Genomic DNA, 25,133 nt, shown 5'->3' on the forward strand with positions numbered 1-25,133 from the left:
CCAAGCTCCAACTTCTAAAATTTGACATTTTACTTTTTTTCATGTAGCATCAAAAGGGCAGTTATTTGTTAAAAGAATAGTAGCAAGAATGAAAGGGAAGGTTTACAGGACCGTGGTGAGACCTGCTATGGTATATTGTTTGGAAATGGTTGCTCTAACAAAAAGACGGGAGGCGGAGTCAAAGGTGCTAGAGTTGAAAATGCTAAGATTGTCTTTCTCTCCTGGTAGAGGATTAGAAATGAGTATCAGAGGAAGAGCTCAAGTTGAGCAGTTTGAATGGAAATTTAGAGAGTCAGGGTTGAGATGGTCTGGACATGCGCAGAAAAGGTATAGTAGATATTTTGCACAGCAGTAGTTGAACATGGAGCTGCTAAGAAGAAGAAAAAGAGGGAGACCACAGAGGAGGTTCATGGATGTAGTGAAGGAGGACATACAGCGTGTTGTTCTGACAGGAGAGCATGGTAGTGGATCAAGGGAGATGGAAGCAGATGATTTGCTGCGGCAAACTCGAAAGTGAAGATCCAGCATGAAAAGGGCAGCTTCATCAGCTCTGTTGCATCATAGCAAAAGATTTTGTGGCTAAAAACTCCCGGTCAGCTCCAGTCCTTCTGTGTTCACCTGTTCTTCCTGTGGGTACGCTGACTTCCACCCACAGATTAAATAGCGATTTAAACTTGGCTGTAGGTGTGAATGTGGGAGTCTGTGGTTGTCTGCATGTCGCATCTTACACTGGAATAAGCTCCAGCCACTCCACGACACTAAACAGAAGGACCAAAATGGAGGGATATTTATACGAAAGTAGACGACTCTTGAATCTGTTTCTAAAAAGTATAATCTGCAGAAATATAATTGTCATCCATTTCACTTTCTTCCATCACAGGCTTATTTGTGTAGTTACATCATGCATATATTGCTAATTTCACAGTTTGGCTACTTTGATGGTATTTAAATGGTACACATTCTAGGAAAGAAACTTTGCAGTAGAGCTTTATTGTAATAATAATAAATGAGTATAAATTGCATGCTCATCTTTCCCACCAGAGGAAAACACATGGATGGTGCTCCTGCACAACAACACTGAGCTGACCCGAGTGCGACCCTCTCCGGCTGTGTCCCAGCACTCGGTTCACTTCGACTACTCATCTCAAGAGGAGCAGCTGCTGGCTGCCATCAGCCAGTCAGAGCACTGCGAACAGGAACTGTCCTACCACTGCAGGAAGTCCCGCCTCCTCAACACTTTGGGTAAAGATTGCTGTTAGTTGCAGTATAACATTATATGTCTTTCTTTATTATTCTGTAGATGATTATTCTGATGCTGCTCAGCTGGAACAACTGGAAGTGTTACAGTGTAAAAAGCACACAGCTATGAAAATGTTTTTCAACCTGCAAACACTAAACTCTCTTCTGTAGCATGAAGTCTGCCTCTCCTTGGCTCGTTGTTCATTTCCCATTTGCTGTGAGGCAAAACATTTCTTTCCACTTTGACGATGTTCTTTAATATGAGTGCTTGATATTCACTTTGCATTTCCCTCTCTGAAAATAGATACTAGTTTATCAGTTCAGTTTCTGACAGCTTTATCTTAGACAACTTGAATTGCGTTATCTGTTGCTGCTGAAATTTTCTTTATGTACGTTAAACTTAAGTAATTCTCACTATTTAAACATCTTATTTAATCCTCATCCCTGTAATGTTTAAACTGTAGTTAAAATATTGGCGTTGAGGTTTTAACTTGCTTTTTCCTTTGATATGTGTTAAGAAAAAACTGGCAAATAAGACAAAAACTTGCTTTTAATTAATGTGTTTGGGTCAAAAAGAAAAAAATCAATAAAAACTTGATTAGGCTGACTCTGTTCAGCTGGAGCTCACCACATCATACTCTCACTCTCAGCTGGAGAACAACAAACTTATTTCACTCCTTTCTTCAAACTTAGTTTGGTTGCAGGGATTTTCTTGTCTTTCACAAATGATTCAGAAACATTGATTGTTCAGGATTTGTTAAAAACCTCCCCCTTTTGGAATGAGTATCGAGTTGGATTAGTGTTTTCTTTTTTTGTTGATGTGTTTTGTTGTGATTGCATTGACTCAGAGGCGGTGAGTATTAGAAACAGAATTAGAATTACTTTGATCCCTAAGTTGCATTAAATTTGTTTTAGTAGCAGTGGATTCAACAGCTTATCCTTTCAGAGTCTGTGTAAAAGAGCACCCGAACATTCAGTGTTGAGAAATAAAAAATAAAAACACTGATTTAACTTATCAAACGCTGGTCTCACGGCAAATTGTGATGAAATGCGATGCTTGTGAGGGGCAACCTAGCAAACTGATCTTTTTCGAAAGCTTTCCAAAAAAAAACTAAACAAAAAAAGGACGAAATAAAACAATTAATCCTCTCAGGCTCAAATTAAGTTTTTGTTGCTAATGCACAAAAGAATACCTGCAGTGGTACTTCTGAGTAAAAACAACTCATAAAATATGTATGTGGGGTAATCAGGTTGTTAGCTTTTAACTGTTGCAAATCTGCAACGCTGCCTTGAGAGGGTTAAGAAAGAAAATGTAAAATATTGCTCACATGTGGACTTCAAACTTACTTAGAAATCCTTTGAGTTTTGTCCTTGCAACAACCCAAAAGTGGTCAAGAAATGTCAGCCTGTAGTAACAAAGCCGACTGACCCTCAGAAATGTCCGTCAGGTGTCTCAGCTAACCAGATAAACAGTTTAGTTTTGTCTTTTGATTGCTACCCGTCCAATGCAGATCAGTGGGAGTCTTGAAAGTTTTTATCAACTCAGGACCTATAATGGAGTATATAAGGGAAAGATTTCAGCCCTGAAGAAACTTTTGGTCTGGTGGGTAATAGAATGATGGATGAAAGTGGGAAAAGTGGTCGAAAAGGAAGAATGAGCGGAGAAATAGAAGTTCCATTATAAACTCTCTGGCACTCCCTGGGAAAAATAAAGGAGTGCTGACTCAGCAGAGACATCTCCAATCACCCTCTCGCCATCTCTCCACCTACACTCTCTCAAAATGTGAAATGCATATTTCAGCTTATACTGTCATCGTCCTCAATATGAAAAACAATATATTCAGTGTTAGGGTTAAAAGCTGGCAAGCATCCCTCGGCCTCAAACACTAGCTTTGTCTTTGGAGGATCATGTGGGCTCTTTCCATGCCGCACTCGATTTTCTCACAGCCCAGTCCATCTTGGGCACAATATGGCATCCAAAGAAAGTGTAATAAGTTATGTGTTGTACAAATGGCAACATCTTAACCTGCATTTGAAAATTGTGCTTAAAATTTTGAGACTCAGTTTTCTTTTAAGAGTTTGAAATAATTCATGACATTACAACTCCCACATAATACTTAGTGGGTTTAAAATGACCAATCAAATGACTGCAAGCGATTCTACAGTCATTCGATTGGTCAAATGACTGCAGGGGATTCTGGTACAGGTCAAGGCTGTTCTCACAGCAGTGTTAGAATAAAAAAGTATAATTTAAATAAAGTGAGATTATTAATTTTTTTTCTGCTGTAATTTATGTTTGCTGACTCTCTTCTAGGTTTTTCTCACCAATATGTTCACACCTCCTGCGCTTATATGTACTTACATGGAAAAACTAAGGCTGGGAGACCGATAACAAGACCGTTCCCTGCAGAACAGAGCAGATATCAATGACGGCAGACATGACTCTAAAGTCATGCAACGCTAAAGGTGCTGCTGGGTGACAAAGCGGCTTGCAGATGCTCCAGAATTCTAGGAAAACCAAAGAAAGCTAATAAATCTAACAATCTTGTCTCAAAAAGAGATTTTTTTTCTTAAAGGAGGATCCCCCTTAAAGCTGAAGGTCATTTACAGAGAATAGTAAAATGCTTTTATTACAAAATAATCAGTCTAGTTGTTGTTTCATTTTGAATTTCATGATTTTATAGAACCGGACACTTACATAGGAACAAAAATATCCAATTTAATTTGATCAAAAACACCCTCTACAAGTTTCCAAATGCAAAACCTTGTCTTTCCATCTCCTGCTTCTTTTTTAGGCTCCGTTTATTGAAATCAGTGAAAACAGTTGTAAGAGTGAGATTTGTCTGTGTTAAGCATTGGAAGCTCAACAGGTTTTCCCAGTTTTCTGAAGATTATTTTTAAAAGGAGGAATTAGACTGATGGTAAATTAAAAGTAAAAAGCCTGTATTTAGAAGGCACGCATGCTGTAGTGAGAGTTGTGATATTTCCCGAGATTTGAGTAAAGGATCTTCAGAAGTGCATCAGTTGCAGTCAGCTAATTTGGGCTGGCACTGAGAGCAGCAGGCTGAAGTTAAATAAGATGTGCTCAGTCTTTGAGAATAAAGATAAACATTTCTTTGATTTGACAGGAAGAATATCTGTTAGTGTAGGAAAATTATACCAGTTATGAAATGGAAGACTTTGACATTTCCCAATGTGTAAGCAGTCTACCTGTAGTTTAGATATTAGAGATGCACTGAGTGAATTTTTCTTGGCCGATTATGATTTTTATCTTTGAATTGAGGATGTGGATTTTAGCCAATTCCAATTTTCCTTATCAGAACAATAACTGACAGGATATACAAAGAAAACTAAACTGTTACTCTATGCAGTATATTATTTTCACAATTACAAAAAAGTTCAACTTTACAGTTTCCTCCAAAACTTCAAGTAAATCACAGCATCTTCTCTCACTGAAACAATTGAAAACAAAATGCTTTGCTACTGGTGGTAGAAGTCAAGGCAAGTTTATTTGTATAGCACAATTCAACAACAATGTGATTCAAAGTGCTTTACAGAGACATTAGAAACAAAAACAAATAAAAAGCATGATTTAAAATTGATTAAAACAAGCAAACAAACTAACTAATTAACAAACAAACAAACAAAACAGTATATAAAATCAAAAATCAAAACAGATAAAATCAGAACAGATAAAATCAGAACAATAGATAAAATCAGTAGTTAAAATGTAAGTTTTGAAATTTAAGCTTAAAAGAGTGGATTTGGTGCTTTATTCAAATGCAGCAGAGAACAGGTGAGTCTTCAACCTGGATTTAAATAAACTGAGTGTTTCAGCTGATCTGAGGCTTTCTGGGAGTTTGTTCCAGATATAAGGAGCATAAAAGCTGAATGCAGCTTCTCCGTGTCTGGTTCTGACTCTGGGAACTGATAAAAGACAGGATCCAGATGACCTGAGGGATCTGGAAGGTTCATACTGGGTCAGGAGGTCACTGATGTATTTTGGTCCTAAACCATTCAGAGCTTTATAGACCAGCATCAGAACTTTAAAGTCTATCCTCTGACAGACAGGCAGCCAGTGTAAAGACCTCAGAGCTGGACTGATGTGGTCCACTTTTTTGGTCTTAGTGAGGACTCGAGCAGCAGAGTTCTGAATGAGCTGTAGTTGTCTGACTGATTGTTTTAGGTAGACCTGTAAAGATGCTGTTACAGTAGTCAAGCCTACTAAAGATGAATGCATGGACTAGTTTTTCCAGGTTCTGTTGAGACATCAGATCTTTTATCCTTGAAATATTCTTGAGGTGATAGTAAGCTGATTTTGGTATTGTCTTGTGTTTTTCTAAGTTTAGGTCTGCATCCATCACTACACCCAAATTTCTCGCCTGGTTTGTGGTTTTTAGATGTATAGATTGAAGTTCTCTGGTGACCTGTAATCGTTTTTCTTTGGCACCAAAGACTATTACCTCAGTTTTGTTTTTGTTTAGCTGGAGAAAATTGTGGCACAACCAGTCATTAATTTCCTCGATGCATTTACCAAGAGAAGTGAAAACAATTAGCTGAAGATGAGCTGCTATTCAACCACCTTTACCCAACACATTTTACCTTACCAAACAAAAGCAGGTGCAACAGATTTACGTAACAACTCTCCATAATTTGTCTGATAGCTGCTTTGATTCTTTGCTCATACCGAGGCTGCTGGCTTGGAGCTGGATCTGAGATCTGCATAACTTTAACTTTAGCCACTTTGATTTATGGGTGTCTTTAAAATGTTCATGTTCAGCAGAGTCAGGATGATTTAGGTTCGATTAGGTTTGTTGTTGAGAACATTTTGCGGCAATCTCCTCACAGTTTGATGAACTTTGTGTCTTCACTCAAAATAAAGAACTTCTATGCTAATGACGTGTTAGCTTGCATCTATGAGTTTGTGTATGGCTGTTTGGCAAGACTGAAATGAACTGGCTCATAATGAGACATCCATGCGACTGACGAGCCAGTCACTGGAAATCCCTGGCTGTCCATCTCAATTAAATATTTTTAATTTAGCCTTTTGATTGCGTCACGGTTTTCAACTCAGCAATAGGTAAAAAGAAGTAGAAGGATAAACATTTAAGGATTCCTTAGTTGGTGTTATTAATAATAATAATAATAATAATAATAATAATAATAGAAGTTGTAGTAGTAAAAATTTTTATGTTGAAGCTACACATGAACATGATTGTGTGTTACAGAGGGCTCTCCATTTAGCTGGTGGCTTGGCGGTCCAGGTCAAGGTCGAGTCCAGACTTACTGGGGAGGAGCTCATCCAGGAAGCCAGCAGTGTGCCTGCGGCCTGCAGGGCGACTGTGTGGATCTACAACACTACTGCAACTGTGATGCAGATCGCCTGGAGTGGTACTGACCTTTAAAAATTCATAGGCATTATTATTACTTTGTTCATTTCATGCCAAGTTTGCTCTCTCAACATTATTTCATAAATTAAACTATGGTAGCCCTGCCACAGTCCAACATTAATGATCCATTCTAGTTTGAGGGGCTTCCTCCTCTCTGTGGTAACTTTTGGTTGGTTTGCCAGTGATTTGTTTGTATTATTTGAATGAATTATTTACAGCAGGGGTGGCCAACCACATGCCAGTGTGCAGGGTTTTTTGTCTAACTAATCAACTCAGCAAGTGAGTTCGCTAATGAAGTCTTCTCTGCTAATCAGACAGGTGGAGTTTGGGTTGTAAAACAAAACCTGCAGAGTCTTGGCTCTCAGTAGCACACTCAGCTCTCTACCTGTAATTTAAAAAATGCAGCATCAGCAGGTATTAGGTATGTGCTCTCTCTTTTGGGCTTAGATTTAGAGTTTGTATGATCATTTTTCAGGTTACCTCCCATGCATTTAAACATTACTACCTGTAACGATAACTGAAAAAACGTAGGTACACCAAAAGCTGTAATTTCTAAAAGATAAAAGAAAACACTAAAGTAGGCAGGTATTTATTTATGATCAAATTCTTGTGTTAATCCTTTCAGATTGTGGGATTAATTATTTTGAATATGACTTATTTTTGAATACACGGACAAACAGACTTTCTAGCCTCGAGTAATAAATTATTGCTCTTTACTTACCGTCCTTCATGCTGTGAACAATCCTGCAGCTTTCATCACACTTCACCTTCTACTTTCTCTCATCTCGCTGTCAAGCTTTTCAGCGCAGACACAGGCTTTACAGATGTGCTTTGCGAGTATGCCACTCATAAAATTCTCACCTGACAGCGAGACTGTCTTGTAGATTATCTGAACATGTGTGTAAACGGACGGCGCTGCTCGTTCGGCTGTCTGTCTGGAGAGCGCTTTTGGAAAAGGCTGTCACAGAAACTGGCGGAGATGGAGTGTTGAGTGTCAGGTTGGATATGATACGATCTGTCTCACTGTTAAATTGTCTTCCTGAAAATTTGTCTTGCACATAAAACAGGTTGTGGCAGATTATTACAGCAGTCTAGACTTTTTTTCAGCAGTGCCATTTGCTTGGAGATTTATGCAAGCAAATTAGCCTAATTAGCATACATGTCAAAGCAGTTAATCCCAATAAAAAGTAATTTGTCCTTTTTCATGGTTTTTCTCATCTTCTTCCCTCTCTTCTCATTTTTCTTGCTCCTACTCCAACTTCCTTTTTCATCGATTCCTCTTCTTTCCCGTTTTCCTTCCTAATCATTCTTCATGTGTTTCTTCTCTCCCTTGTCTCCTGCTCTCTCAATCTCTCGCCACCTTTTCCTTCTCCCTGCTTACTTTTCTTCATCTCTGCTTCCTTTCTCATCTTCCTCTCATCTTTACAGGACTGAAGATTCAGGCCTTCTGACCCATAAGGACACCCTCCCGGTTAGGTCTTTGGTGCTGGGTGACATCCAGAGGCCAGGGTCGGAGGCTGCCTACCGGGTGGGACCACTCCGTTGCCATGGAGACAGTAAGTCTCCATAACTGCTTGGTTACAGCAGACGGAAAGCTGACAAAAATCATCCTATTTATAGGTTTTATGTGACCACACATCATTATATAAATGACCACCTGGAAGGCAAAACAAAGCTCTCTATCGCTGCCTGCCAGTTGTTTTTTGGTTGTTGTTTTTTTATAACAGGTTTGTTTAGCCAAAATTCTGGATGGTTGTTAAATAATATGCACTAATGACTTGCCGTCAGTGTCCTAAATCTGCCATACCAAATGTCCACATTGCTCAAGTATGCCTGTCTGCAAACTGTAGAATAGAGCAGCATTAAAGCTTAACCATTTAATCCCAGCCCATGTATTTTAATTCGTTTAAATGCTGAATTTGGGCAGTTTTTTTGGAGGTGTTAAGCATCAATATCATTGGTTTAGACGAGTTAAGTTGTGGTCATGCATTAATTTGGACTGGTTTCTGAAAAGTTAACCATCTACTTAATTGGTTTGGACAGCTCTGAACAAGTTTTAACATTGATTTCATTGATTTTGGACAGTTGGTAGGAAGGGCTTAACGATGATTTCATTGGTTTGGACAAGTTTCACTGGGATTAAACATCTATTCCAACTGGATATGTCCCATTTTAATTAAAGCCTAACCTTTGACACTGGAGAATTTCATGGTCTTCACCGTTCTGAAATGGTGACATTTTTAACCAATCACGAAAGGAAATACATAAAGCAGTCTGTTTTATTGTACACTTTGATCCTGGAAGCAGGTTACAGATATGATTTGTCTACAAGATATTTTTAAACATGATGATGCTCTGACTTGGACTTTGCTCTTTTTAGAAATCCAGAAAGTCTATTCAAACACGTTTGTTTCCCTGCTTTTTAGAGGACGTCAGATGTTTGTGAACAGAAACAGAAGGTTGACAAGCTTGTGGCCCATTTTGGGCAGCTTGTTGGAACTTTCCCTTGAGATCTCAGTCATGTGACACAGCTCTATGAATTATGGAAGTAATGCCATTTCCTTGATGTAAAAGATGCTGAGTACTAAATTTAAAAAAAAAAAAAAATAGACTAGAAGTTTGTATTAAGTATCAAGCTTAGAAAAAAGGATTATGTGTCTAATGTTTAATTAATTCTGAATTAAATGGATTCTTATGGGTTCAGTACCTCCTCCTCCTTCTAGCTATCACTAACATAACTGTTACTAATCCATATTTCCTTTTAAGTCTTCATTCTCTGATAACTGCTTCTCATTAAGAATAAAATAAAAGGTAAATCAAAGTCAAAGTATCGCACTGACTTTGTTCTTCTTTTCATTGATTGCTGTTCCAGTCACTGTGCAATGCTTCACAACATTGATAAATAAGTGTTATGAGCTACATTTAATGTTCATGACACAAAGTTTTTATCATGCTTCTTAGAGAACTTCTGGAATGCCGCATTTTTCGACAAGGAGACGTCGTACCTGCACTTCCCCACCTTCCATGGAGAGCTGAGCGCCGACATCTCCTTCCTTTTTAAAACCACGGGCTCCTCTGGTGTGTTCCTGGAAAACCTGGGCATCAAAGACTTCATTCGCATCGAACTGAGCTGTGAGTACTGTAGGAGCTTGAGGGCACCAATTTAATGAGGATTAGAGTGATGTGTCACTAAAACCTGGAAGTTAAAGTTTTAATCTGGATTTGTGTAAACCCAGAGGTTTAAGACTTTATCTGTGTCAAAACTGTCCTGTAGGCACAAATATTACATTTTTAAAACATCACTGTATCTTCCTGTGTCTTGCACAATCTGAATGCAAACAAGCTACATTAAGTTGACACAAGGACACCATTTGTAACTTTGGCAATGGTTTGCTGCAACATTACCCTCGATTACCGTCAAACCTAGCTGCAAGAAACCGAATAATGACGATATCTGAATCATCACAATCATCATCCCAACAGTTCGGGATAAAGTCGAGTACCTGAACTCAACCTTACATGCAGGAATTTTAATTCCAAACATGTTCTGCCCAACTCTGCTCAGATCAGCTGTGTTTGTGGCCCAAAGACCTGCTGCCAACAGGGACACTGCAGAGCGCCCTCTGGTGGACAAAATGTGCAGCATCAACAGTCATAGCATGGCTAAAGGGTGTTTCTCTTCTTTACTTTTGAAATTTTCATTTCTAAATGCTAGCTTTCTGTGCTACCTGCAGAATCTTCTAGCAACTTAATACTAAATGAATAATCATTTTTGAAAATATTTAATTTAATGGAGACATTTAGCCAGAGGAAGCCAGAAGAAGAGAACTGTGGCACAGTCTTTGGCATGGCTATGGACATCACTTTTTTATTGTGCAAAAGGACAAGAATGTGATGGTAAAGTTGAAAATGCATCTACAGAAACAACTCCATTATGCTGCTAACACAGCTTTGGCGCTTTGCTAACATCTGCACAGACAGCATGCTGATGCTAAGTAGCCAAGAATACAGTGTGATGTTAAAGCTGAGTGAACTGTAGCCTGTAGGTTTATATTGTTAAATAGTAATTATGAGACAATGCCACACAGCAATTAATTTGTATGCACATAATGTCTTTGATATGCTGTTTAGCAATGGTGGTGATAGATGATTGGTACCAATGTGAACCCAGTGGGAGTCAATAAGAGAATTGATTGAACTGATAAGTTGAAATTCTTCTTTTCCCCCATCTAATGGGAACCCTGATTTACAGAATGAGTGTACCCTAAGAGTTTAAACTAAAAAAAAGTTGATTAGGTAAGTGTTTATGTCTTTTGAGGCTGAAAATCTGTTTCTTTTTAAACTCAGAAGTGTCACTCCACGCTGGCCGTCAGACAGAGTGCATGTTTAAGTCATGTGTCCATCTTCTATATACTTTCTATAGTATCATTTAGGAAATAGCAGAACTACACTCATGGATGCTCATTACTTTGCCTACAGCACTGACTGCAGTGCAGCAAAGTGACAGGTACACATTTATGAGCCAGTTTTATAGTCAGTTTAGTTTGAGGTTAGTTTGCAGTGTTATCGCTGCACTGCTTTTTGCATTTTCCTAAAAAATAGATTTAAAGGGACACATACACAGCTGAATACAGGGACACTGCTGGAGCAACAGCTTTTCTCCTCGGGGAAATCACTGTCAGCGAGGTTGTTTCAGATCTGAACGGTGTTGCTCTGTTGGCAGCTGCCTCAGATCACTCTGTAACGCTGCAGCTGGGCCTGAGAACAATTTCTAAATGAAGTTACTGCAGGATATTGTTTCATCTTGTTCTGTGCTCACAGAGTAATACATCTTCTCCTTCCAAACCATGAAGGATGAGAGTTTGTTACACAACTGCCATTATATCTTTTTGTTCGAATGAACACCGCAGGAAGCTTTTTTTTCTTGAGGATGTGCAAAAAGGTGCAGCACTTTAAAATGTGATTAGACTTTTCACTTCCTGCTCAGTGTTACCAAAACTGCTTCCCTGGTTTCTGTCAGAGCTTGGTGAAAGGATGATCTATACCATGACGCTATAGATTTATCAGCCAGCTAGGATTTAGTTACAGCCTTTATTTCATATATCAGATATATATATATATATATATATAGATCTGTGAGTTGCTTCATCACAATATAGCCATACTGTGTGTGTGTGTGTGTGTGTGTGTGTGTGTGTGTGTGTGTGTGTGTGTGTTCTCCATCAAGTCATTTGAAAAAAAAAACTGAGTGTTACGCACTAAGTGCATCAGCAAACAGTGACCCCGCTCTGTAACTTTACATGGCCTCCCACTTCATGGCTTTGACAGTTGCTATGGTTACTAAACACTCCCACTTTGCAATAATATAATTTACAGTTGATCAGTGGATATCTAGAAGGAAAGAAATTTCACAAAGTAACTTGCTGCAACAGTAGAATCCTGTTACAGTATAGAAAATCCTTTATTTCACAAATGGTTATGAAGACAAACTGGAGAGCAAGGTGCTTCGTTTTTTTTATACCTGTTGCAGTAGAATTAAAAACACCTGAATTCAAAGTTTGCAGGGAACGGAGTGGCACTTTCACCCACTACAAATGTGCTCACAGGCCATCCTCCAAAACCCCATCTGTACGTTGGGACATGGATGACTGATGCGTCGGTCAAATGCTGATTGGTTGGCAAATGGACCGGAATAGGGAAGGGAGTGACAGCAACTTTACCAAGAATTGGAGAAACTTGAAAAATCTTGAACTTGACTTGAGAAGAAAAAGATTTAAAACAATACAGGATGAAAAGTAGAGACAAACAGTTTCACTTCAGGTTCCTGCAGCTGGCTGATAGATCTACAACAGATGGTCTCTGCAGGTTGTTGGACAGACTGTGACTGAGGTGTGGCCTAATACTTTTGCCTGTTTAATGTTACTGTATTGGGTGACTTTTGTTTTGTTGACCCACTCTTTGGAATATGTGAGCTGGGGGCATGCTAACTTTGATTGACAGACAGCTGAACCTGATTTATGCCTTCTAGAACATTTTTTTATTGAATTAGTTAACAAATACTAAAGCCTGCTGTATGGTGGTGACAGCCCCTCCAAAACATTAGTGTTGTACTTTTGGGTATTCTAGTTTTGGTGAGTAAAATATAAGTATTTTATTGTAAGTACTGTATTTTGGCAGGTGTCTGTGTGTGGAATCCATATAGTTTATTGATAGTTTTAAGAATGTGATATCTGACATATTTTTCCAAAAGAGAAGTGTTTCCACAGTCACTTTAACATACAGATAAAATACCTGTAAGTACTACAGTATACTATAGAGCAGAGCTCTCAAACTTAAATGAGCCGTGGGCCACTGCAGGCACTGTCATGTCATGTGAGGGCCACTTTAGTGTTCAAGTACTTCAAAGGAAAAACAAACAAGCAAGCAAACAAGAAAACACCCACAAATATTTCAGAAAATGAAGTGTTTTCAAAAATTTCAAATATTGTATAACATGACCAAACTGCAAGCGTGAACACAATTTATTTCTCACTTTTAACTAACTGAAGCCTTTCATTGAACTACCAAATAAACAAATTGGTGCTGTCTTTCTGGCCAGGAACATAGACGCACAATTTTGTTCATATTTAACAAACTAAAAATGCAGACATGAGTGTACACATTAGTTTCTGACTACTAGTGAAAATTGTTTTCTTTTAATTAATTCCCTCACTGAACTAACACAACCAAACCCTCACCATGTTTGTGCTCTCTGCTCATATTGCCTTCATATTAAATCATTTTTGCTCTGTAAAGAACTTATTTTAACATTGCACACAACAATAAACAAATCCTCCCTAACAAAAAAAAGTAACTTCAAGGGTCAAATTACATTATATTTCTTCACATCAATATACGGGCTGAAAGTAGGGGTGATGTGGGCCCTAAGTGGCCCCCGGGGCGCGAATTTGAGACCCCCGCTATAGAGAGTTGCACAATGAAATACACAGATTTTAGTTTGTTAGTATTTACTAAAAGCTTCTTAAATAATATGAGGTTGTTTCTAATGAATTGTTGTTGTTGTTTTTATTTTAAAAGGAGGACCCTCTTAAATCTTAAGGTCATTTACACAGAATACTAAAAGACTCTTATCACAAAATAATCTAAATTTAACAGCCTATGAGTTTTGTGATTTATATAATGATACATATAATTATTATTAAAAAGCGTTCTATTAATCAGTTAATGAAATCACGCTGTTTTCCTGTCTCTTGCTACTTTTTCAGCCTCCACTCAGGTGGTTTTCTCCTTTGATGTTGGTAACGGCCCGCTGGAGGTTCGTGTGGAGTCAAGCGTCCCGCTGAATGACAACCGGTGGCATCGAGTCCGAGCTGAGCGGAACGTCAAGGAAGCGTCGCTTCGACTGGATGAACTTCCTGTCGCCACGCAGGAGGCGCCAACTGACGGACACTTCCACCTGCAGCTCAACAGCCAGCTGTTCATAGGTGAGGATGACATGGATGCATTTGCGCACAGTTTTTGTTTGTTAATAGTAGTACTGCTGGTTTTGGTGTCTTTTTGTTTTATGTCTCTTTTGTTTAAGGAATTCTCTGTCTCCATATATTCCCCTGCACTTCTTTAGAATATAATATACGTAGTCTATATCTCAGACAATATCTTCTTTGTTCTCCGGGGAACAGTAGTTCAGCTCAGTGTTTCTGTACTGCTCCTTCTAAAGTCTGCTTTTAGCTTTTAGTCCTTTTCTTTCCTCCGTGTCCCCGTAGTATAACTCTGTGCCTCCCACTTAAGTTCACATCAGATGTCACTGTATGAATTGTTGTACTGTACAGGGCTATTTCTGGTTCCCGAAGGTTTTGGTTTAGAACATTTCATTCTCACGGTAGCTTGTATAGCCATCTGTGCCAGGAAGTAGAGCTACCTCAAGTCTTAGCTTTATTTTAAATGTTTGGAACCCGTACGTTACAGTCGGCATTGCAGAGACGGAAAAAGTAAAATATGGAAAAAAATACGGACTCGTATTTGCATGTGTAGCATTAAATAGTCAGCTGTTGAGTTTTAATTCATTCTTGAGTGCCTTTGTGTTCTTGTTGCTGTTGTGTTTTTGTTCTCGCTATAGTTTGCTAAATTCAGGCATTTTCTGGATTTCTTTGTTGGTTCATCATCCACAAATTTAACCTTAATGAGCAGTAAAAATTAGTGTTCAGCACATTAAGCCGAACACTAATTAGTAATGCATGTTAGCGTTGATGAAGCACTGATAGTTAAGATTTTTGTTATGTGTTTTGCAGAATGGTTGTTGTGTGTCCTTCCGACGTTTAGGCCAGGTGCAGGATAATAGATACAGTGCACAGACCATTTTATTGGAGTGTTTAGCTGGCAAATATCCAATGTAACAAAGAAGTTCTATTGTTTACGAGGAAAAAAACCCACACAGAATTAAATTGTGCTGATATATATATATATTCTTTCAAACATCCCTGAAGATTAATTATTAATAAAAAACAATTATGTTGGTTTTGTCGAGCCATTTTTCACAGACACCAAAATGCCCAGCTGCTGTTTAGAACCGGAGAGTTTTATTGTGTTAGTTTGTTGATACCTCGTATAAACAGTGCAGTTGCTCCTGTAGAGGACCGGCTCTCAAACAGACGGCGAATAGATCCACTCAGGGGGTCCTGATTACCTTTAGAAAATTTATATAATAAAACTAAGTTAAAGGAATATGAATGAACCAAAAACAAGAGCTTTTTTTAAACCAATATTTCAACCAGTATCTGGATTCTTAACAATTTAAAAAATCATGGCGCTTTTTTTTCACACACACTTCTTCATTGACTCTGATTATTGTCATCTATCTCACATCCACACCACAAATTTAGAAGCACCAGTTAACCTCACATGCAAACTTGGAGAAACCCCTCACAGGTGCAAGCAGTAGATGCCAACTCCAGAGAGAGAGGGCCAAGGAAAGATGCTGACTATTGCACCATCAAAGCCTATACGAGCCTTGTTTTTTTGGCTTCTAAGCTAACGTTGGGTGGAAAAATAAATTTTAAAGATTAGTAGTCCACATTTTTTTTTACTACTGTTTATATAAATCCTGTTGCCTGATCATTTCTAAAAAGCTGACTTGGTGGGAGAGAGTGTTTTTTAGAGGCTCCTAGAAAGCTAATGCTTGTTTTTGACCCTAAAGTGTGTTTCACAAGTGCAGCCTATCAGCTCCACTGCAGGATGTCTATGAAAGCCAAAACCCAGCCAACACTCGGGACCAGTTGAGAGATTAAATAGAGGTTTTACAGTCTTTTTTTGATTTGCGCTCTAGCAGTTGAGATCTAGAAGATAATTTTGACTAAAGTTGCTCTTTTCAACTTCTTGGCTCTAGGTCAAATAAACTGTGAGTGAGATTTAAAAAAAAAAAAATTTAAAAAGTACAAGAGAAGCAAATCTTTTTTTCTTTTTTCAGATCATCTTCTCCTAATTTTGCGAGTAATCCTCCTAGACTTGGATTCAAAAGCAGGCCCCACGGCTGGTTTCCTCTTTCAGAGTCATACTTTAAAGGAAAAGAAATCATCTACAACAGAGTGCTAAACTGTTCTTGGCCAGATGCCACCAGCTCTTCAGCATTATTGAATATGAAAGTGCTGAGGCGATGGTTCTGACCACTGAACAATAATCACAATAAATAAGCATGCAGTAGGGAGTTGTGATTATTTATATAGTAAATAATCACAACTCTCTCTCTCTCTATATATATATATATATATATATATATATATATATATATATACACACATAGCCCATGGTGTGATTTCTTGCAGCAATAAATAAACTGCAAAGAACTCTAAACCTCTAAGTTATTCATTTCGCAGTTATCTTATTAACCAGCTACAAACTTCATCAATGCCGCAGCCCTATTTAACTTACAGCCAGTACAACTCTACATGTCAAGTCTTTTCATTCTGTAAATATTTAGTCTTTCACTTCTTATCAGTAATCACACTGAAGGGAAAACAAGCCAACAAACTCTGAAATTGTCTGATGGTCACAAGAACAGACAAATCAAGGAGAATATAGATTGGCTGCATGTGTTTAACCAATAGGCTCTTTGTAAATTAACTGCACCTCACCTACAAAGCAGAGCAGGCAGAGAAAAATATCTGCTGTCAGTTTGCTGCTTCCTATATAGCAGCTGTTAAATCTGATGAGTTAGCCTCTTAAAGTGCTATAAAGTCTGTGATCTCTCTTTACGAATGGTCATGGTCAGTTTCACATGAATTCTCCTCAAATCAGCATCTCTTTATGGCTGTATATAAATCACCTGACCCAACCTGTCCCTCTCAAACAACGTAACTCAACCAAAGACATTAATAGAGGAAATAATTACAAAAACAACAGGTTTCAGTGTCTAACCCCTCACCCTTCAAACAGTCATGGCGGAAGGTTGCTCTTTCCTGAGTGTGGTTCTGATAGTGGTCACTTCCTGTTAAAATGGAGTTCTTTATCCCCACATTCACAAAGTGCTTGCTTGATCAAGCTGTGCTGTCTTTTTCTTAAAATATAAAGAACATCAAGATTACTTTTGCAATAAACTGACAGTAAATTAAAAGAAAACAGGTGGTTCATACTGTAGCTTTTCTTTAAACAGCAAGCAGTTATACTCTACTGTTTATACTGATAGTTTATGTCAGTAATTTAAAAAGCAGCAGTTGACATCAATTGATACCTGGATGGATGCTAGCTACATTACCTGGTTTGTTGTTGGTTCTCTTTTTGTTTCTATATTTTGATTTTATTAGCTTTATTTGTGCATTAATGTTTTAAATATTAGCAATGATGTTGTTGAGCAGAAGACTCATAATTTGGCACCAAAGTAAATAAATTGATTAATGACTTATGAGATTTATTTATTCATTTACGCTGCTTTTGAAGGGCAAACACATTTTGCTTATCATCAGTGACAGGGTCTTAGATATGCACACCTTTTCCAGCACTTTATTTATGAGAGATTTTTCTTCACGTGGTTTTTTTTTTTGTGTTTTTTTTTTTTTTTCCACAAACCTGAATTTTTTTGAAGACGGCAGCATTGCTCCCTTACTTGGATGGATCTACGTTTTTGGCACAGGTTTTACAAATGCCTTACCTGCCACAGCCCTCCCATTTATCCGGGCCTGGGACCAGCAGTAGGAGTAGAATGGCTTGAGACCCCCCAAATCACATTTTGAGTAATATTTAAATGAATGCCTCAAGGCTGTTGTGGGGTTATTTGGCATCAGCTTAACAACACGTGCTGTCCAGTTTGATTTTCTACGCAAGGCCTCAAGGATCACGTCTAGATATGTCTAAGAATTTTGGTTTGGATACAGATCCCTCATTTTGTTGGGGTTTTTTTCCCAGTAAAATTTCGGTTTATTTACATGTGCCCCTTTCTTTTTTCCTATCACCATCATCAGATCAAAACTGTAGCTATATTGTGCGGTTCTTTGGTTTATTAGTAAATATATGCTAAAATGGATAAATAAAACTAATGACATTCCCATCAACCCTAGCTGTACTTTGAATTTTGTGCAAATTTGCATGCTAATAAACTACGATTAAGATGCTGAACATTAGCTGCTAAACATCAGCACGGCAAGCTGATGTCAGCATTTCTCTCACCACCACGGTGCCTAAATACATCCTCCACACAGCTCCCAGCATGGCTGTAATCTCATATCTTGTTTTTTATTAAGCCCTCCCTGACAGCTGGATGGCTCCTCCCCCCAGTTTGTACCAAACCATCTCACTTTAAAAGTTAAAAATATCAAACCTCTACAGGGTAATATGTCATCCAACACGTTTCTTAAAAGATATCGTTCAGCTATATTACACTCATAATAATCCCCACAATTATTAATAAGATTTTAAGTGTAAAACGTATATATGAAATGTAACCCTTTTAGTGTCTTGGCGGGGGGTGACTTTAAAGCCGTATTCAGATTTCTCTCTACATCGTCAGTATCTCACCGCGTCCCTCCTTGTTCACATAGTATGAAAGGCTGAATATTAAGTTATTTGCATTCACAAGCCTCAGCGTGATTAAATTTACAATCCATTTTACCACATGAATTGTATTTGTAAGACTCCATTTGTAAGGCAAAACTGTTCTATTGTGTAAATTATAAGCTCCTGTGTTGGTTTGTATAAATTCACAAGCCATATTTCAATGTATGCTGTACTTATGTGCCATAATCCTGCCTTGCGTTATAAGGCAGCGGATTCCATTGTCTTGATTAATAAGCCGTGTTATTGCCTTGCATGGATTTATAATCCCCAGCATGCTGTTTGCGTTGGAGGTGCTAAAAATCCACACACAGCAATTTAAAGTGAGCTCGGCAATTAGCTCAGCAGAAATCACTTCCTTTGTGAAGGTTAGGAGCAGTTGTTTTGTTTTGTTTGGATAGCTGAGCCTTTGTATATTTGTGCAGCATCACTATCCACCAACTGATGCACAGTTTATTCCTCCATGCTGGGATGTGTAGATGAGACTCCATCCTCTACAAGGATTTTCAGGATTCCTTTGATCTTCCCTTCATATCCCTCGAAATGCAGCTGCATTGGCACTAGATTGTCCTATTATAGACAGTGCGGTGTGCACGGTATCCTGTCAAGTCAAGGTTGTTATTTTTCTTCGAATCCTCTTTGAAGCGCAGCTTAGTGGGGTTTGATTACATTGATTATGAAAAGTTATATGCTTTATACGAGGCATATTCAACCTGCATGTTAAACCAGTGATGACAAAAGAAATTTTTTTTTAAACTTATCATTGTTCACTAGACTGTTCATATCCTGTTCATCAGAGTTCACATTACAAATGTTATACACAAAACAAAAATTTGTAAACTGTAATTCCAGCAGAGGAATGGACAATTTGAGGTTAATTCAAAGTGTTGAACTGGCATTGCATAACATTTTACTGGAACTCTCAATATGAGGTCCAAAGACATGCTGACGTAGCTGGAAGTCATCATTAGGCTGAAGGAAAAAAAAAAAAGAGGGATAGCAAAAGTTTTATCAGAGGTCAACTGATCACTGCATACATTCCTAAAATGAATGAATGCAATGACTAGCGCAAGAACACCAAAAGGCCTGAAAGACTTGTGTGGATGATCAAAGAATTATTTCCATTGTTTCCATTTCCATCTAGCTAGGTTAAAAACACTCATTAGGAGGATAGACTTATCTTTGTTAAGTTCAGGAGATGCCCTCATGAATGATGATGATGAGGCTAAGAATACAAAAAAAGTATGGGCAAAGAGAGAAAAGCTCATGAGCCAAAGCATACCACATCATCTGTCAAACATGATGGAGCCAGTGTTATGGCCAGTGGAACCGGGCAACAACTGCTTATTAATGACTTCTTAAGTGAATTCTGAAGTGGAGAGCTTTTCTGTTTTCTGAATATACCGTCAAAGAGACAAAACGGTAATTTGTTTAATTATTCTGCTCAGTATTTTCTCCCTGTCTATGTTCTATCCTTCCTCTCTCATTTGTTTTACTTGAATTCAGAATTTATTTCTTTTTTGCAGGATAAATGGAGAGAAATCATAGCCTCCAGTTGCAGTTTGCACTGTATTTTTCACACTTTAACCATTGCTCAGCAAGAGTCAAGTCTTTGCACACGAGTCAACATCTTCCTTGCAAACCATCACAGCAACCTGCTAACGATCAAAGCAATCGCAAGGAGGTTTTCAGTCCAGCACTGTGTACTATTCGGTGCCCAGTTTCACATAGCAGCTGCCAGAAACCACTTAGCAACCAATCAGGGAATGAACCATTCTTCCCTAGCAACCTGTAGCTATCAGAGGGCCACAAACAGGTTCCTAGGCATGTGTGATTATTGCCTAACTTCCAGTGTTTTTTTTAATGCTACCATTTTTGCTGCTTTTATATGCCTCTGTGTTCTATTCAGTAAAGATTATAAAAATATTCTTACCCTCCAGCTTGCTCACACAGTTATTGAGTAAAAATGATCTTGCCAAAATTTCGAGATGTGGCAATGGTTATTTTGTGAATCAGTGTTTATCAGTGATGGTACAAAGTAAGTACTTGCTCAAACATCTGAACGTTTCTTCTCAGTAATGAGTAAATTGAGGAACTGTTGTATAAGGAACAGTTAATGAGTGAAGAAAGGAATAAACAGGATAACAAAACTGTATGTTTCCTTTTTTATAATTGCAACTTTACAGACTCTTAACTGTAGGGGTGGAATAGACATCAAATGTAAAGTGTTTAGGCTGAACATATATATAAATTGCCATGTTATCTATATGCTCTTTTCATGTGTGCAGCATAAGCAGCCCACGCAGCACATATAGTGTTTGATGATTGTTTTGTTTGCCATCGCTCAAGCGGTGCAGGTCAGCTCATCCTACAGCATACTGTTTTTGGTTGTTTGTTTTTAATCTGTGTTTTCAGAAAATATCCTGGTTTCATATTGAGATTTTAAGTCTTTTCTCAGAGCTGTGCTGTGCTTTTGCTCCTTCTTAGTTTAACTTTTCTTTTTCCTGCGTTTTACTTGTTGAGCTCGATGTCCAGGCTTGAACACGCATCAGCTTTGATCTCCATTTCACTAATTAATTTCTATTCACTCTCATGTCGTCCAGTATTACACAGGATCCAGACGTATAGTAGAAACTGAAAATGTCTTGTTAGAGCTGATGCATTTTTGATGGATATGAGGCTGAAATTCTCTTGAAGGTCTTACTCGTAGCTCTGCTCCTTTGGTCAAAGGTGGAGTTTATCTGCATTTCAATTCTTTGATGTATGCTTTGATCCCCACATCACAAATCCCTCATTATGCTGTTTTAAGTGTTTTCTTTAAGCAGCATTTCCATTTGATGTGAAGACTCTGTAATCCTTGTTGGAGCTGAAGTTGTACGGCAGGATGTTTGTTGAAAACCCTCACCGCTCTGATAGCCTCCCTGGTAGGAGGGTTTGTTCTTTAATAACCTTTCCTTGCTGCTGTTTTATTGCTTTGATCAGAGGTGGTGGTCCTCAGGGATGCTTTTCTGCTCACTGCTACAGTCACCTCTTTCACTCTCACACACTGCCATTTAAAAAATTCCAGCGCTACTAAAGCTTTTCTTTTGGCTGCCAAACAGAAGTGGAGTAAGACATTTCCGACATCTGGGGTTTTTGACGTGACAAAGATGAGTGGAGCACTTAAAGCTTGGATAGACGTGAAAAATATCCTGTTTAAATGTTCGTCCTGAAATATGAGCATCTGTGTCGAAAGATGTCTGTTTCCTCGAAAAAATATGCATAAAACTCAAGAACAGCAGATAATGGTGACTGAAAATGCACTTTTGGGAGAAACATCAAGTCAGCAGATTTCTGATTTGGTTGCGTGGAAGCTAATGATTGTAATTGTATAATTCTGATAAAAGTTTTCTTTCACTTACTGGATAAATATTTGAATGTATCTGAATTTAATAAAAATATATTATTCTATTTTGCCAGCTTTCTGTGTCTTCATCTCTTCAAAAAAGCAAAGGACTGAAGGTCATTGGTAATACTAGGAACCATAGGAAACCTCTTAGGGGGACAAAATATAGAATGAAGCTGAAATAATTAAAACTGGTGGTCATAACTACAAAAGACATAAAAAACATAAAATTCTTAACTGTGTGAATATCTCCCAGGGCTCAAATTAGTGTTTGGTAAAAATGACTTTTATGTGTTCTGGGTGTTCTTCCTGGAACCTTTTGAAACTTTATTTAAAATGGCCAAACTTGCTTCCTGTTGGGTATTTGAAATCGCTGTTGTATAATAGGCCAGCTGTGAGCTGTAGTTTTAATATCAGAGTCACAGCGTGAGATTGTGTTAGTTATTTTAGTTCTTTTATATTGGGTTGTTATTGTTGTTGTTGAAGGCCAGTTTAAGATGACTACATAGGTTTTTTTAAACTGTGCTTTCTGAGTCTCAGAATGCAAATCTTTTAAGAAATCTTCTTAATAGCTAAACCTTTACATGACTGAATGGAAATTTTATTAAAAATGATGTAATAAGTAATATGATTCTTAATCTTCCTAATCTCAGCATGGCCTGAGATTAAGAATCATACTGATTAAGAATGTCAGCATGAGCCTAAACTCCCAGTTTTTACATGTGAAACTCTTGACTGAAGAAAATGTAAAAACATTTGTCTTTTGTCAGGATGTCCAGGAGGCATATTTAAACACGTGACAGCAATAACTGTCACAATTTTGTATGTGTACGCCTGTGTTTAATAAGTGCAGAGTAAAATGTTCTAATACATTTACAGCTGGAGATTTGTGGGTCGGGACACATTTACAGTTAAAGAAAGGTGTTTGCATATTCAAAGGAGCTTGCAAAGAAAAGCGTCTGGACTTCTTTAAGTTTACTTGAAGACGTTTCACCTCTCATCCGAGAAGCTTCTTCAGTTCTAAGGTCAAATGGTGGAGAGTCCCAGATATAAACCTAGTGGGAGTATCCCCCCACAGAGGGACAAAAGGACCCCCTGATGATCCTCTAATCGCCTGAGCCTTATGATAAGGTGGGGCCAGGTTTCACAATGAACACACCCGAAACTCTGGCTGATTGGGACCCACACCCAGTTTCACACCTTGGCTCAGGCGATTAGAGGATCATCAGGGGGTCCTTTTGTCCCTCTGTGGGGGGATACTCCCACTAGGTTTATATCTGGGACTCTCCACCATTTGACCTTAGAACTGAAGAAGCTTCTCGGATGAGAGGTGAAACGTCTTCAAGTAAACTTAAAGAAGTCCAGACGCTTTTCTTTGCAAGCTCCTTTGACTACGATGACCTGGATGACTGAGAACCTTCACAGACGTGTTTGCATATTGTATTAATTTGAATCACTATGCAGAAAACTGCGGTACAATAGCTGTGATTATAACACTGATTAACATGTGATTGCACTGTGATTAAGTCTGACCACTGCAGGGTTGCATTATTATGCAAGTGAAGGCGTCCAAGTGTCTAACCTCTCTAAGTGATTATTTAAAGAGTAACAGTTGAAAGGATGACAGGATTGTAGACATTTGAATCATGAACAATGACTTCCAGGAGAGTCTGTGAGGATTCAAATGACTATTATGTTGTGTCAGAAGCAAGTTTCATATTATGCGGTGCTTTGCTGGTTTAATCATTTATGGGAGTTGTATCAGAGCAAAGACAGAAGGCCTAGACGAGACTCTAACAGAGATCAGTGACTTGTTGGTGTGAAAAGCTGCTGCTGAACAACAGGACGTTGTCTCCTAACTTTGACTGCAAAGAGCTGCTGAGTTAGTGCCTCGAGCGAGGTAATAGATCGACTCTGATCTATGTAGAAAAAGAGGGGTTGTCTTATTTGAACTATGTAAGATCTCAGAGAGAGTGTGTAACAATGAAAACAAGGTTTAAACCTCCACTAAAGAGAGCATGCAGAATGTCCTGTTAGACAGGCAGACAGATGGATGATAAAAGTTACGTCCCGCAAACTGTTTCCCACTTACAGTTTGTTGCTTCATTGCTGTTTTATCGTTGAGTCATTTCATAAAAACTTTTGACAGTTTGGAGCTTCCGGGGAAGCACAGGCGACATGTGTATCTGCTGTAGTTGACAGGAGAAGCTGTCAACACATAAAGAAATGAAAGAAGGGCTGAAACAAAGACAACATGTTGTCATGCTGTAGTAGATTGTTAGCTAAACATGCAGAATTTTGCTTCCTCTTTGTTTTGGAGGCTTTGAGTTTTAGTTCATTAATGTTTAAAATGGAAATGGGATGCTAATGCCATGCCCTATTTTTGTGTTATCAGGAGGCACAGCATCTAGGCAGAAAGGCTTCCGGGGCTGTATCCGCTCTCTGCAGCTGAACGGCGTCACTCTGGACCTGGAGGAGAGGGCGAAGATAACACCAGGGGTTCAACCCGGCTGCCCGGGTCACTGCAGCAGCTACGGCTCGCTCTGCCAGAACCATGGCCGCTGTGTGGAGAGAGCCAGTGGCTTCCAGTGTGACTGCAGCCTGTCAGCGTATGCTGGAGTTTTCTGCCAAACAGGTGAGCAGATACAGGAACACACATTTTACTATTAATATTGTGTATGGCTTAGGAAGTTGATTGCACAAGCTTTTTTCTTATAAAAACAGATTGTTTTAGATACTTAGTGATGCTGACCCCCAGGTCTGTCCCACTCATTTTTTTTTAGAGGCTTTTTTGTTTGGAGTCCTTTGGGTTTACTTCTCTGTGGTTTCTTTGTTCTTTATTTAATGCAGGTTTTGTTTTTCTATCTATTTGTCACTGCCTTAAGTCCTTGTTTGTTTTAGTTACGGATTTCATTTAGAGTTTTATAGTTCCCTCAATGTTTCCTTTGTCCTCATCTCCTGTGAGTTTCCCTCTGTTAACTTTATTCATGTGTCTGTATCCCCTCGTTTTTTTGTTTCTCACTTCTCGTTTCTTTTTGGAAGTTATTTTCTCTTTTGTCTGGTTTTAGTTTAATCTGGTT

At 38.4% G+C, this 25,133-nt stretch overlaps 1 protein-coding gene across 1 annotated transcript in view; it reads left to right on the top strand.

Moving 5' to 3' along the window:
• Nucleotides 1-25,133, top strand: part of LOC146368064 (contactin-associated protein-like 4) — a 143,532-nt gene that overhangs the window by 100,035 nt on the left and 18,364 nt on the right. The window contains exons 13-18 of the mRNA XM_084911306.1: nucleotides 1,042-1,242; nucleotides 6,468-6,630; nucleotides 8,058-8,185; nucleotides 9,591-9,761; nucleotides 13,895-14,113; nucleotides 24,449-24,688. Of these exons, the coding sequence (XP_084767432.1) occupies nucleotides 1,042-1,242; nucleotides 6,468-6,630; nucleotides 8,058-8,185; nucleotides 9,591-9,761; nucleotides 13,895-14,113; nucleotides 24,449-24,688 (1,122 nt within the window). The remainder of the gene's footprint in view (nucleotides 1-1,041; nucleotides 1,243-6,467; nucleotides 6,631-8,057; nucleotides 8,186-9,590; nucleotides 9,762-13,894; nucleotides 14,114-24,448; nucleotides 24,689-25,133) is intronic.

Source organism: Perissodus microlepis, chromosome 18 (genome assembly GCF_051167445.1).
Source record: "Perissodus microlepis isolate ML-2025 ecotype Zambia chromosome 18, ASM5116744v1, whole genome shotgun sequence".
Classification (NCBI taxonomy): domain Eukaryota; kingdom Metazoa; phylum Chordata; class Actinopteri; order Cichliformes; family Cichlidae; genus Perissodus; species Perissodus microlepis.